Here is a 15,268-nt window from a genome sequence, read left to right on the forward strand (position 1 = left end):
CTTCGTCCTCGAAATGCACTCAGTAAATACACAACATGGTGACAGAACATGGTTAGTGTGTGTACAGCTTTTCCCTTGTGAGGTAGTGAGCAAGCTATCCTTTTTCATAAGCAGCTATATTAAACCTTAGTTCAGTAACTAAAGATAATAAGAGTCATAATATGTATGTTGTTTGTGAATAAGCACTGGAAGTGGTAAGAAAGCTTTGCAATCTTTGATGTATTTCATGTATTTACTCAGCTTTTTCCTGTCGTGGTTCTGAATAGCACTCCAAGGGGGTCATTAGCTTTGGCAGCACAAGGACACTGGCACTGCTGGCCAGACTGCAGTGCCAGTAACAACTGGTCTGGCTGCAAAAAGAAGATTTTGTGCTTATTTTCACAACTGTTTAGCATCAGGTTTTACTTTGTTGCCTTTCATCGTTCAGTGTTCTAAGGTGGAGAGGCTGCAGTAAATGCTGGGATGGAGTACTCTCTGTTAGGTTGCTGGTGCTGCACAGTCTTCCCTTTAAAAATAGGGATTTAAGCTCCTCATCCCTTTTTCTGTTCCCATGCAGGGTCACCAATACCTGTAGGCATTGATGTGCAGGTGGAGAGCATTGACAGCATATCCGAAGTTGACATGGTGAGTAGAACTGGAATAAGGGATTTCAGTAAAAATACAAGGGGTTCAGAAACATCCAGATGGATGATAGAGAGTAATGTAGTTAAAGAAAGCAAACCCTAAAGAGCACATCCTTGCCTTGAAGCATGCATTTAAACTAGTAAGTGTTTCATTTGTTCCTAGGCCAGATGAACAGTTCAGAGTGGGCAGTGCTCTGGTTTGAAAACTCCCAACTATTCAGTAAACACCCCGGGTTTCCACAGGAGTTTTAGTACTCTGCACCTTACATGATGAGGCTTCATGTCCTTTGCTTCTTTTGCTTATGCAAATCTGAATATTCCATAATTGTGGCGTGGGTGGAGCTGTGATCATAACAAATAGAAACATCAGTTCCAGAAGTGGTTCTGGGAAGGAGACACACCCCACTGGAATTAGGGCCTGTAGCGCAGGAATGCAGGTGGTTCATTCCTCAGCCCAAATTGTCACTAATAATGTCAGTATGAACTCCTGCACTCCTTTACAAACCTACCCAAATCATAAAATCATATTACAGGGCCATAAAATCATATCACAGGGGAAGATCTAAGTCTTTTCACAGTATTCTTATCAGAAGCAATTGTTCTACTGAGATAAATGAAGTCTGCCTAATAATACAAAATTTATATAGGTGAACACACAGCAGTCAGGGTGTGCAGAAGCTCACACTGGGTTTGCAGCATCCTCCCTGTCTCTTCCCACGTGTTTATTTGCAGTTGTGATGTTTCTCTAAATAGGATCATAAAATATTTGTAAAAAAAAAAAAAAAGTAGTTGTTGTAGTTATTGTAAAATCTAATTGGTTACGCTTATGAAATTCATCATATTGTTTCTTTATGATGCATTTAATTCACAAATGTGCAAATTTAACCTCTGTACAATATTTGTAAAAAATGTACAAATTTATTAATTTTAAAAATTGACCAAGTGCTCATGAAGAACTCAAATTAATCCCTTTGTAAAGGAATCATAAAAGAACCACAGTCCATTCTTGGAAAAGGTTGTGAAGATTTCCAGAGGAAACTTTTTTTTCCATTTATCTTTGGTTGGTTTTAAAGCTTCTTTATCACTGCACAGCTGGCACAGTCCAGAAGACTACTGAAATATGTAGAATTTTTATCTGAGGATAAATGAAGTCTGAACCTCAGACTGAGACACCAGGGACAAGGGAAACAACCACTGTCTCAGCAATATTCACACTCAAACTCAATGAGTGGTGCTTGGTTCCTCTCATTGAGGATCTTTCAGATAATGTCCAGACAAGAAATTGATCCTTTGCATGAATTGATTAATTTGTAGTGTTTTCTGTTGCACTTGACTAAAACAAGCATTGTCTCCTTTTGTTTTTAATGAAACAAAGGACTTCACAATGACTTTGTATCTCAGACACTACTGGAAGGATGAGAGACTCTCATTCCGTAGCAACAAAAACAAAAGCATGACCTTTGATGGGCGGCTGATAAAAAAGATCTGGGTACCTGATGTGTTTTTTGTGCACTCCAAAAGATCTTTCATCCATGATACAACTGTGGAAAACATCATGCTGCGAGTGTACCCCGATGGCAACGTCCTCTTCAGTCTGAGGTGAGGAAACACCCTTCCCTGAGAAAATCCATGACTGCAACTGTCATGTCTTGGCTGTAATTGAAATTACTGGACATACTTGCACTTAAGATTCTCATGCTGGACTGGCATTAATCCCCTGGCAGCACATAATGGGAAATTGGTGACCAGTATGCCAGTGGGAAAATTTTGGATTGACAGCATATTTTTTCTATCATTCAGATATTGTTTCCTGTCGAGGGAGTTTATCAAGTGTTGATTCCTTGCCAGTGGCTCTAGCAGTACTGCTACTGAGTACAGTAAAGCAAAAATTATTAGCAAAGGAAAAACCATGGGTTTGGTTGGTTTTTGTTTTGTTTTTTTTTAACCTGAATCTTTAAAAACTGTTTTAGCTATTTTTAGCCTGGCTTAACCGTAAACATGCCAGTGATACAAACCAGGGCTCTAGATAGGCAGAGAGCAGATTCTTGGTGCTGATACCAGCAGTGTTGTGGGACTGAAAGGAACTGAAGAGTGAAACAGCAATTCCAGGACTGGAATAGCAAGGTCATTAATGTGTCTTCCTTCCCTCTGCATGTTACTGCTTTGCTTCGTGAAGGAGATTTGGATGATGTGGCAGAAATAGTTTTAATGGAGGAATTTTCCCCCTAGGGTAAGCAATCTGAGGTCTGTGCATTGCAGAAATCCAGTTTGTTACTAATTAGCCCTGTGCACAGAGGTGATATTTCATCCATTCTGGACAGTCTGAAGATTTATGGAAGCATTTGAGATTGTGGCTGTGTAATAATTGTTCCAACAATTAATGAATTTGTCTCCTGTCTCCTGAGGACATGCAGAAATCCTCACAACAGCAGCTGTACACCACTTTAAAGTAGTGTATGTTCAAGAATCACACTTACAGTAAGGAACAATGAGGTCAAGTGTGCATTTTATTGCTTTATTCATTTCCATGGTTCTTGAGGGGGAAGGATCAGAGGAACTATACCCTTACACTAAGGCTTATATCAGTGATTCTCCAAGTGAGAAGTAGGGAATGTTCCTTAGATGTTCCTTAAAACACCCTTTTTTGTATTGCCAGTTTTACATCCAATAAGTAGCTTATATTCCAAATATTTACATGCTATAAATCTGCATATTTCACAGTTTTTCTTCAGTGCCTGGCATCCAGGATTTTTTAGAAGCAAAGTGAAACAAAAAATCTTGATCTGTTGCTAAAATAGTCTTTCTTTTCTTCTTGTTCCCCTGGTCCTTTAGTCATTGTGCATGTCCCACTCTTAGGATCTCATTTCAAGCCAGTAAAGTCTTACACTTGTAAAAATTCAGCTACAGTCTGGTTACTGATCACAAGTTTTCAAAGGGCACTTGTATAACCCTCACTGAAATTCCTGTAGGATTCCATTTGGGGAAAACTGAAAAAAATGAACTAAACCATCAAATGCCATGCAAGCTGTGACGAGAGAGGGAAGTCTGGCAGTATTTACCATATTTAAGTTGCTGCCCCTGGGAAGTTTGATTTTTTCTTTTTGTTTTTTATTGAATACAAAGGGATATTTGTCCTCTAAACATTTGTGAAAAAGCAGGTGGAATGCAAAATAGTCTTTGCCTGGATTTCCTTAAGCTTTTTACAATATAAAGCATTTCATTTAAGAGGAGAGTAAGCTTGCAGAAATTGCAGCTAATCTCATTTTGCAATTAAATACTATAACTATTCTAGCTGGGAAAACAGCACTTGGAATAATATTTGCTCTAATCTGTAATATTGTCTACTTCAGTCTGTGAGAAATCCAGTCAAGAAATGTGAACTCCCTTTGTTAATCTTCGTAAGTGTAAACCTTCAAAGCAAAATGCATGAAAGGCTAATGAAGGACCAGGCCAAATTTAGGGTTTAAAAATCAAAGGTAATGTACTTAATAATAAAGACTATTTATGTTTTTTAAAAAAAAGTTGATCTCTCAGTGATTTAACTTTATCTCACCATCTTGAAGCTATTTTAGAAGCATCTAAAAGGGCAGAAAACCTCAATCAATAGGATTCTAAACAGCAGATTGGTTGGGGATCTCACTAAAGTGTGTGCACAGCTAAGAAAGTCTGAAATTTTTCATTCTGTTTCTGTTTTTCTGTTCCCTTCTGCAGAATAACAGTTTCTGCTATGTGCTTCATGGATTTCAGTAGGTTTCCTCTGGACACACAGAACTGTTCTTTAGAACTGGAAAGCTGTAAGTTTAATTTTGAATTGTTCTTCACATGTGCATTCTTACCAGCATTCCTTCTTGTGAATAATATCTCCTTCACTTATTTTGATGTGTGAGCTGAACCCTTCAGCATGTACATATTGAACTGTAGGCAATTTGGGATCCTTCTGGAACTTAGTGAGCTTTGGGAAGGTAGAAAAACCATGATGCACCCTGCTTTATTTCCAGTGGCTTGTAATTCCAAGGCCTAAATCTAAAAATCTGTCAAAAAGCATGAGGGTTTTTTCCTGCGAAAAAACCTGCAAATTACAAGTAAAATAAAATGTCAATATTTTACTTGTTGGAAAAATGAAAATGGGTGCTTGTGTCACTGTGAAACATCTACTTTTTCATCCCTGCCTCTGTTGTAAGCTGCTGGCAGGGCACAGGATGGGGCTGAACTTGGAACAACATGGAACATAGTCTTTGCAAACTTCTTTCATGTCAACAAACTGACAAACCGGGGTGAAAAAAAAGTCTCCTTAGGGTTTTCCCAGATTGGTTGAGTGGTCTCCTCTCCCTAAGAAAGGAAAGAGGAAGTGATTTACCTTAGTAGCTTTGTAACTTCAGTTTCTGCTTTCTCACAGATGCATACAATGAAGATGATCTGATGTTGTACTGGAAACACGGCAACAAGTCCCTGAGCACAGATGAGCACATCTCCCTCTCCCAGTTCTTCATCGAGGAATTCAGTGCTTCCAGTGGACTTGCTTTTTACAGCAGTACTGGTATAGTAAGCCCCTCTCCTTAGAAGAGAGAAGCACAGGATAAAATCATGCAGAATGTCTTTCACATTCAAATTCTTGACTAGTAAATGACTGTGGCTGCTGAGAGATCAGTTAAAATGAGGTCTCGTCAGTCTGGGGCCTTGGTTCTCTTTGCATTACCAATGTGAAACTTTATTTTAGGAAAGAGAGGCCATAATAATACTTGTGACTTCATATCTGACATTAAGAACCTGTAAAAAAAAATGCACAAAAACCAAAACCATGCTGTTATGAGCTCTTGCAAAATTGTGGCGCTTCTCTGAAAGCCATTGGAGCCATTGAATTTACAGGAATCTTTATGCCCTGGCTGTATAGAAAAGCTTGAAAATGGAAATCCTGAAGGGTCAGATACTAGAAAGCAAAAATATGAATTCCAGTGTGTTTTACTGGCTAAAATATCCTCATTTTTGGAGCTGTGTAATGTCACTAAAAGTCTGCTAACTGGATGATTTTCTTATGAGACCATTTATTACCTATTCAGGTCTAATTCATGATTTGCTTAATTTTCCTTGTATATACATAAAGTTGCAGGGAAAAGCATCCCTTTATGTCAGCGCTACATAGTTTAAATTCAGGTTAATCTGCCCCAGACAGGCTTTTATTTCTCCCTGTAGATCTTGCTCTATACTTTCTGGCAAACAGCACAAGGCTTTAGGAGTTTATTGTAGTTTTGACTTCATGCAAGGTGGGTTTTGTTTTTCTTGTAGCTTTACATGCAGTTATACATTTTGGAATACTTCTCTATGTAAGTAGTCTAACCATATGTTTTTAACCAGAGAAAACAGCACTCTTGCTGTCGTACTCTACAGTCTGAGTCAATTCATTTCAGTTTGGATATTGCCCTTTATATCAGAACAGATGAATAAAAGAGAAATTACTCCATTTAATATGATGAAGTGCACAACACTTTGGAAAAGGTGGCCTTTAAGAAAAGCAGCAGATCGATTTATTTGGTGTACTTTATTTAGAGGTTATTTTCTTTTTGCATTCAAAAAAGTGCCATTCAAGTTTGCAGTGGCTGATACTGAATGCAGGAGTTCTAATTTAAATTATGATGCAGCCTAAGAAGTGAGGAATTCACGGCTTGATAAGGTTTTTCACTCTTATCTCCTGCTCCTGTATGAGCTAAGAACAGAGCTCCATCTTTCAAGAGCCACTGTCATGTGAAAGGAGGGCAAGTGATACCCTGCTATCATAACTGTGCCTTGTTGAGAGCTACATCAAATTTGTCCTTGTTGCAAGAAGGAGACTGGGATACTTTCCACCAAACTGGGTTCCAGGAGCTCAGCTGGCTTCTTTCTGCCTTGCTATTTTCATCAAAAAACACTTATGCAAGCAAATAGAGCCTTGTGCACAGCAGTGCACCCTCACAGTGCCCCTGCCCCCAGGGCTTTGCAACACCCTCACAGCATCTTTGACTCTGCAAAGTGTAACTGCTTAACTCTTAACATGCAGAGGTTCTGAGGGTGAGCTTATTCAGCAGCGTAAAGGTGAAAGGAAAGACTTTTTTTAAGTCACAGGGACCGCTGGGAGGTACCTGAATAATGCTTGTAGCACATCTTAATCAGAATGCTGTGCTTTGTAGACTTCCACTTGTCTTCAGCTTTGAGATTTTGTTTTGCTCAGGAGGTTCCACTTCCTCTTGCTCTTTTATTTTGCTTTTTGTTGGAAGAAAAATTACCCTCCAAGTAAATAATAGTGGAGAACAACCAGCACCACTCTAATGGTAGTCATCATTCCCACAAAGCAGCTTTCTGCATTTCAGGTTCTGCATATCCTTTCCTATGAATCTCAGTGAACAACACCTGTAGTGTTTAGGCTTTTGGAGTTCCTGGACCTCCAGAAGAGCAACAATTTAAATCCATTTTAGAGACAATAATCTGTAAAACAAAAGACCTTCTCCACAACTGAAAACACAATGGAGTGTTTAATATTATTTGGGGTTCATTTTGATATGTTCTTTTCTATAGAGTCACTCGTTGTGATGGCAGGACTGCTCCAACACAGGCTCACGGATGCATCTGTCTGTCCTGGACAGGTGGATGCTGTGCAGCCGCCCAGTTCTGCCTTTTTACCTCACTGTAACCTGGTTTCCCTGCCATGACAGGAGGTACAGCACGGATGCAGTGCTGCACAGGCAGAGCACGCCCCACAATTCACTAGATGGCACCCTGTCCTCTGAAGTGAGCTCTGGGCCGGCAGGCAGGCAGGCGGCTCCGACTGGAAAAAAAGAAGGAAGGGCTGTTTCTTCTCAGGTATTTGTAGCAGGCTGCTTTTCAGGCAAGGCAGGGTGTTGGCATCACTGGACAATTGACTCCTGTCTGTATTCTTCTGGCAGTTTCACTTGAAGTCTGTTTAATTTCTTCAATTTCCCAAGCTCACTTATAACAGAGTATTTTATACATGCAGCCATGACCCTTCACTCCCATAAATGAGGGAGGATGGACAGTTTGTAAAGCACTGTGTAAAACTAAGGTGGTGGCAAGATTTCTGAGGCATTTACTACTCCTGCTGTGGATACAGCACTCCTGCCAGAAGGAGGGGCCAGCGAGCAGCTCACAAATAACAGAGATCTCTTCTCTTCTCGCCTAACCTGTTCCTCTCCCTTTTTTCCCAATAGGTTGGTACAATCGACTTTTTATCAACTTTGCACTCCGCAGACATATTTTCTTTTTTGTGCTACAATCCTATTTCCCAGCCATGCTGATGGTGATGCTGTCTTGGGTTTCCTTTTGGATTGATAGAAGAGCTGTTCCTGCCAGGGTGTCACTAGGTAAATCCTTACTGTGTAGTCTTTGGGGAATATAGAATGGAGAGGGGAGGGTTTGGAGGTACCTTAGCTTCTTACTTACACAGGACATGAGCAAGAATATCAGGTAATTGCCTGAACAGCACTGTTATTAGAACTGTTGTCATTACCTGCAGTCAATCTCTACATTTGGAAAGGGGATGTTTGTTCAGACTGGCTTTGCTATAGCTGAAAACAGCTCACACACCACAGAAGCAAAAAAGGGATGATTCTGCAGCTCTCCTGATGTAGAATTTTACTTAATTGCAAAACCTGGTTTTGCCTTCCCTCTTCCCAGCAAAGTAACAAGTTGTAGCAGGCAGTCAGATCCCTCCCCCAATCCATGGATCATGCACAGTCTATGCAGAAGCTCTGCAGCTCTTCTTTTTCTCAAGAAACATTTGTATCTTCCTACCAAGTTGGAGACAGTGTGGCAAAGCCTCTCCTGTTGGGCACTTTGGAGGTGTTTGCTTTGGTGTCCCATCTGTGCAAGGCACACAATCTTTGGTGGAAGCCAAAGATTAGGTTGGGCAACTTTCTCTCTTGCAGTTTTTGTTCTGAACACCTCATCTTAGGAGAAAAGGACCCACTACAGTGGTTTTTACAGAAGTTTATTTTTTTTCTCAGTGGTGAATCAGTGGATGCCACTTCAAGACTCTCTTTTTTGTGAATATAATGCTGATGGCCTTGGAATGAGTACATTTTTCCAAAAATTAGGATCTCTGAAGATCTGATGGGAATTTGTTAAGATATCTGATGCAACCATAATGCACCTGAGTCCTGCAACTCTCATTTTAAAATAAGGAAGCTTCCGTTCCTTCTTCTCACTGATGCTGGTCCCAGAAGCCAACTGTATGTTGACATAGTTCTTAGACAAGAGAAAAGGCCCCTCAATTTTCTCTAACTATATCAGTCTAGAAAAAATAGGACTCAGGTCCCTTTCTATTGGCACAGTCTAAAGCTATTAATTCATGAGATATAAATCTATTTGTTAATCTGAAAACAAATTATGGTACCTCCTAGCTACTTTTATTAATGCATCTACCAATTCCTTTTATTTAGGAGAAATTTAAGTTAATCTTTAAAAATAACTTTTTAATTCTCAGTAGGCCACTTTTAATGCTGTCAAGATAGTTTTGCTGATCATGTTCTTTATGTATGGATTTCTGCAGAAGGTTATGCATCAGGAGTTCTATGAATAAAGCATATTTCATAAGCATAATCATACATAATTTATAGCAAACCTTAACAACAAAGTTTAATAAGCCTAGCTCTTGGCCTAGAGTATATGTATATTAAATAAATTGATTTCCTCTTATATGGTGTATTTCAAACTCCATCCTTCAACCTAAGGGCCTGCAGAGAGGGAGGGGGAAAACTCTTGTGTTTTCCAGTGGGGTTGAATTAGTGTAGAACTGGAGAAGGGCTACAGAGACCCAGCTGACAGTGCTGTCTCACAGATGTCAAGACGTTTTCACTTCCAGAGTTACACTGATTTCTTTAAAAGCAGGGCCTGAGTTGGGTGTTGGGTTTTTTTTCCTGAGCCAGAGCAAACCAAAATGAGATGAATAGCTGATGTAAGAGCAGAGATTGAGAAGATGAGGGTGAAATTCTGGTCACACTGAGGCAAACAGTATCTTTTTTCTTCATTTCAGTGGCTGTAGCATTTTTATGCTAGATTGTTTTTAGAGAGCCATGGAGTTATGACAGAGGCATACAGGCTGATATATGTTCTCAAGAAGTACAATTTGAGAAAGGGTTGGGAGGGGAAATGGTGATCGTTTAGTGATTCTCCTGGACAAGAAAATGTGCAGTGGTGACCCTGGCTCTGGGAGGTGAGGGACGACCACAAACCTACTTTCACTTCTGTGGCTGTGCCCAAAGCTGCCACAGGAAAGTGTTCCTTACGCTGCTCAGTGGCCATTCTGAGCAGAGGGATGATTTACAGCCCTCAGTGTTGTGTGTGATGGGTCCTTCATGGTTCACTCCACTTCTCAGAGCCTGTGTGAGGAAGTTAAAGGGGGTGTCAATCACATGCTCTCACAAAGCTGTGCTGTCCAAGCAGTGGTGATGAGCTAAACAGAACCAGCTGGCCAGTGCTCTCTTTTCTCTCTGGCAGGTATAACTACAGTGCTGACAATGTCGACCATCATGACAGGAGTAAGTGCCTCAATGCCTCAAGTGTCTTACATAAAGGCTGTGGATGTGTATTTATGGATCAGCTTCCTTTTTGTCTTCCTGTCAGTCATCGAGTATGCGGCAGTGAACTATCTCACCACGATTGAAGAGAGAAAACAACTCAAAAAAAGGGGCAAGGTACAACCCTCAGGGTTTTGTTGCCTTCTGAAAGCATCTTGGAAGCTACAGAGTAATTGTGATACACCTCTGTGATAACAGTGTTAACAGAACAGTAACAATCTCTGTCTCCACTCTGTATCTCGCTTGGTTTTTTTTTCCCTTGGAAGGTCTGTGCTTTCTCTCCCTTTTCTTGTGGCACAGGTTAGGGATATTTTTTTGCCCCCTTTTTTCCCCCTCAGGGGAATATAACCTTCCTTCTATTTTCAAATACCTATCAATCAAGGTATTTCTCCTGTCTCTAAAATAGACCTCAGCATGCCCTCATATGATATTCCTCCCTGTTTCCTGTTTCTTTTTTGTCCCAAGACCAGGGTAATGGCAAGGTCATTTTTAGAAAAGTGTGCCTGAAGCAGAAATAGACACAAGAGCTTTCTGTGAAGCTCTCCCTTAAAACCTTTGCTTGAAGAATATCCCCTGTGTAAACTCATTTGCTGGAATATCATGAGGGGAAGAACACAGAAAGGATGCATATGTTGCTCACATGATCTGATAATCCCATCAAAAACCTACTCCCAGAAATGTTTGAAGTCATTTCCCACAATTCCAGCAACACAGACCTACAGGAGAGAGTTTGATTCTTCTATTTCAGAAGCTGAGGCATGTATTGCCAGCCAGCAGCTGGCAATAATCAGGCAGACAAGTGTGTTTTATGACATTTGATGACATTTCCTTGCTCGTGTCCCGCTCAAGGGGGCAGGCCCTACAGAGAGCCATACTGTGAGACAGCCCTGTTCTCCACATGATCTCCACAGAGAGAGCAACACTGAAGGGAAAGCTTTCTTTATTTTCTGTTTTATTCATTTGTGATTTGCCAAAGTGGCTCCAGCTAGACACAGAATAACTCTTCTTTGTTGCCAGGCTTCAGGAATGTACAGCATGGATGCAGTGCAAGCAATGGCTTTCGACGGCTGCTTCCACGACACGGATGTGGACATGGACCTGACTCCCTTCTCAGACCCCTGTGAGGAGAATGAGACCAGGACAAGTCAAACCAACATCTCCAATGCAGACACACCTCGCTTGAGGAGGAAGAGATCCCTGAAGGGAAATGTGGGCAGGATTATTTTACAGAACAATCATGTTATTGACACGTATTCCAGGATTATATTTCCCAGTGTATATATTGTGTTCAACTTTTTTTACTGGGGTTTGTACATGTGAACAAAAATGCTTATAAGCTAGACATTATTTTGTGAATGAGTGTTGCATCATACTTTGAAAATATGCAACAGCAGAAGAGGAAAAGGTTAAAATTTTCCAAAAGAGATTTCTGCATCAAACCTGGGCTGGTTTGGTTAGCAGCAAAACTCTTAATGAAAGACTCTCACATGTGTGGGTTCTTTTCCAGCTGGACTGTGCAGTGCTTCACTGGGGTGATCCCATGCACAGGCTCCACTGCATTAGCACAAGAGCTGTTTGCTCACTAAGGGAGCCCTTCATCACCCCCTGGACAGACAGCAGCTCCCACCTGAGGTATTGCCCTGTCTCTGTCTGCACTCAGACCCTTCCTCTTGAATCAGCCTCTCTGTTCTTCACCTGTGCTCCATTTTGGTCAGCAATCGGCGCCAACCGCCTTGGGATAGCCTTGGGATAGCCTTGGGATAGCTCCTGTCCTTGTTTCACTTCCTGCATTTCAATTTTCCTGGGCAAACTGTGTGCACCTCAGCAGCCTCTGCCCTCAGATGGTAACCAGGGGGAAAATTATGGCTTAGCAGTGCAGTAGGGACCAGCAGGAAGCAAGGCTGATGGGGCTTTGTAGATGTGCATCAACAGCACCTCAAGAAAATCCCTCACGATTGTCAACTGTCCATGACTCTCCATGGAGTCTTTTTTTGGAGAAATCTGGCTCACCAGTCCCTGAGGCAGCACAGGAACCACATCCCAGACCCTGTGCACTTGGAGCCACCTCCCAGGTGGATGAGCAGCATCACCAGCACAAGGTGTGCCCTTCACATGTCACCCACACACCTCTGCCTCACCTAGACCTGCTGTATCCACCTTCTTTCTGCAGAACCCTTTGGTTTAGAAACACAGAAACACAGACTTTGAGACAGATTTTAGATGATTTTGTCAAGAGAACAAACCAACCACGCCTTTGGTTCTTCTGCTTTATGTTGCACATGAACTTGGGGTTTTGCCTCCCTCCCTCCCCCTTTGGCTTTTGAGATTGAATGTTCCAGTGAGGAGAAGCTGCATCTGCCCCTTGCAGCAGTGATCCCCAGGACAGTTCCAGGATACAAAAGGAAACAGCTGTGCCAAAACAGAGACACATACAGGAAACCTGTCAGTCTCAGATGAATCCTGCATGGAAATATCCTTAGGTTCAGGATAAGGAGGCTGAATTAAGGATGTTCAGGGATACACACAAAAAGTGTTCACAGCTCCAGAAAAGAACCAAAATTACTTTTTCAACTTTCCCAAATCAGGAGCATTTTCCACTAAATTCCTTGGTTTCGTCTGTCATTTAATGAGCTGAGTTTATGCTTACAAGATCAGTTCAAAATGCTCATTTGTGGTGGCAAAAAATGTCACAAGGTAAATGCTTGGTCACTGCTTGGTCAAGTTTATTGGTCAAGGAAGTGAGAATAAATCTGGAAGCCTAAATCACTCTCTGGTTTCTTTATTTATTTTATTTACTTACCTAATTTTTTTGCTTATTTAATTTACTTATTTTTCTTGCTCCCATCTTGTTTGTTCAGAGCATGGTGACGTCTCTTACTTTTTCAAAGAGCTGAATTTGTCAAACTCCCAGTTCCAGAGCTGGAGAAGTGGTGACACGGTGCCTGCTGAATGACTGAAATCTCACAGAGCGTGTGGGACAGATCGCTGCCAAACAGATGTATCAGAGCTGAGACAGCTTTGATACTTTTCCAGGAAATCCTGTCATGGAAAGCAGAACCCTACCAGGAATGACAATGCTGGGAATGCAAAGCCACAGGACACACAGGCTTTGGCAACAGTAACATCACAGCAGACCTCAAGCTGAGCGAATGTATAGTGTAGCTATATATAAAAATACACCATCACAGCCTTGTTCCTGCACTGCCATAATGAGGCATCCTGCACGGATGTTCCAGACTGCCTGAGAAGATCCCATCTAGTTGCTCAAGATGTGTGATGTGTCTTCTAAACTTCTCACATGAACTAATATAACATCATTGTTTTCCCAAAATGTTTTTAATCTGCCTTACAAGAAGTATTTGTTGTGTAGCCAACAGTGAAGCCTCAGCCTCCAACAGAAAAAAATACTCCAAGTAAGTTTCCTTTTCTAAATTCCTTGCAGGATTTGCAGCAGCAGAAGCCCTGCAGCACAGCATGCCCAAGCCCTGTGTAGGCTGCCCAGCAAACTGGTCCTCACATGGAGGCGTGGAAGAAAAGAGATTCCTGCCCTGCATTTACCTTCCAGGCACATCCTGTACGGGTGCCAGAAAGCTGCAGAGCTTGATTTTGATGTTACTTTCAGCTGTGAATGTAACCATTGGCCAAGGGTTCTCCCCACCCAGGGTACTACAGATCATCCAGTTCAACCCTCCTGCCCTGGGCAGGGATACCTTTAATTTTCCCAGGGTGCTCAGAGCCTCATCCAGCCTGACCCTGAACACTTCCAGAGGTAGGGTCTCCACAAGTTCTCTGGTCAACCTGTTCCAGTGTCTTGCCACTCCCACGATGAAGAATTTTTTTTCTAATATCCACTCTAACCCTACTCTCTTTCACTTTGAAGCCATTTCCCCTTGTCCTCTCACTACCTGCTCTTGTAAATGATGATGAAATTCAACTGCATGGTTTTAGAGCAAAGCTTATAATTCTTATCTTCTTAATGTGGTTATAGGGATGATATCAAGATAAATTATGCTTAAAAGAAACGTATTGTTTGTATAACTAGTAAAAGAAAACAACCAGTATTTAACTATTTCTTGTCTAGGGGGTGCTAGAGGGCTGGCTACAGCTCCCATGACCCTCCTCTGAAGCGTGTGTTAACTTCTTAACAGGTATGGTAATAAATACTTTCAGTCAATTTGTCTCTGCACACTGGCACAGAAATCTTTAAAAAAGTATTCACCAGTATTTCCCATTCCTGCTGGTTTAGCAGCCAGTCCCCATGCGTGGGTTTTATATCCCACAACATTTACTGCAAGTTAAAGCACCACAGGCATTATGTAAACACGTATTTGTGTGAGTGTTCATCCCGATGGCATCCAGGCAGTTATGCTGAGGGTACTTTGTGGATTTTGGGAGCACAAGTAACAGCTTGTCATGGTTTCTGTGACCAGCTGAGGTGCAGGATGTGGCCCCACTATTTTTAACATCTGCTGCTACACCCATTTGCAGTAAGAAAACATCCTGTGGGTGTTAGTTTAGGTGATGCAAACTTTTAAGTCTGGACAACTGCATTCTTAAAAGTTTTATAATTCTTCAAATTATCAGTACACAAGGAGGCTTTGCTTTAGCAAAACCTACCTACCATTTTTTTCTGATGTCATCAGCCAGTGTAAACTAAACCATTAGCAGGTCTCTTTAGTAATGGTAATTAAAAATATTTCTGGAAGTGTTCATGTGCTCCGTGAGGATTCTAAAGATTTCTCTGAGGGAGCCTCGGGGGGACTCTGGAACAGGATTTTGGTCCAGGAAAAGATCGCGCAGGTCAAGCCCAGACATTGTCGTGTGTACGAAGTAAATGTAATCCTCTGAATAACGTCGGTGGAGATACTGTTGCGTTCCTGTTGGAACACGCACAGCAACAACACTGGAATAGCGCTGTATTTCCTGCTGGCCGCCCGGAAGCGTCTCCTCCCGTGACACCCAGCGCGGCAGCGACCGCCTCCCGCTTCCACCGGGCACATCCTGCGGCGGGGGGCCCGATCCGATCCGATCCGATCCGATCCGATCCGATCCGATCCGATCCGATCCGATCCGATCCGATCC

The 15,268-nt window shown here is 41.8% G+C and overlaps 1 protein-coding gene across 5 annotated transcripts in view; it reads left to right on the top strand.

Moving 5' to 3' along the window:
- Nucleotides 1-13,937, top strand: part of GABRR3 (gamma-aminobutyric acid type A receptor subunit rho3) — a 35,700-nt gene extending 21,763 nt beyond the window's left edge. For 3 of the 5 annotated variants that reach the window (XM_069025520.1, XM_069025510.1, XM_069025529.1), the window contains 7 exons: nt 557-624; nt 1,999-2,222; nt 4,335-4,417; nt 5,020-5,160; nt 7,820-7,972; nt 10,107-10,303; nt 11,204-13,937. In XM_069025520.1, the coding sequence (XP_068881621.1) occupies nt 557-624; nt 1,999-2,222; nt 4,335-4,417; nt 5,020-5,160; nt 7,820-7,972; nt 10,107-10,303; nt 11,204-11,506 (1,169 nt within the window). In that variant the 3' untranslated portion in view covers nt 11,507-13,937. The remainder of the gene's footprint in view (nt 1-556; nt 625-1,998; nt 2,223-4,334; nt 4,418-5,019; nt 5,161-7,819; nt 7,973-10,106; nt 10,304-11,203) is intronic. The other 2 variants (XM_069025538.1, XM_069025545.1) reach the window with 2 other exon arrangements.
- The last annotated feature ends 1,331 nt before the right edge of the window (nt 13,938-15,268 follow it).

The sequence above is a fragment of the Aphelocoma coerulescens genome, chromosome 1 (assembly GCF_041296385.1).
Source record: "Aphelocoma coerulescens isolate FSJ_1873_10779 chromosome 1, UR_Acoe_1.0, whole genome shotgun sequence".
NCBI classification, from domain to species: domain Eukaryota; kingdom Metazoa; phylum Chordata; class Aves; order Passeriformes; family Corvidae; genus Aphelocoma; species Aphelocoma coerulescens.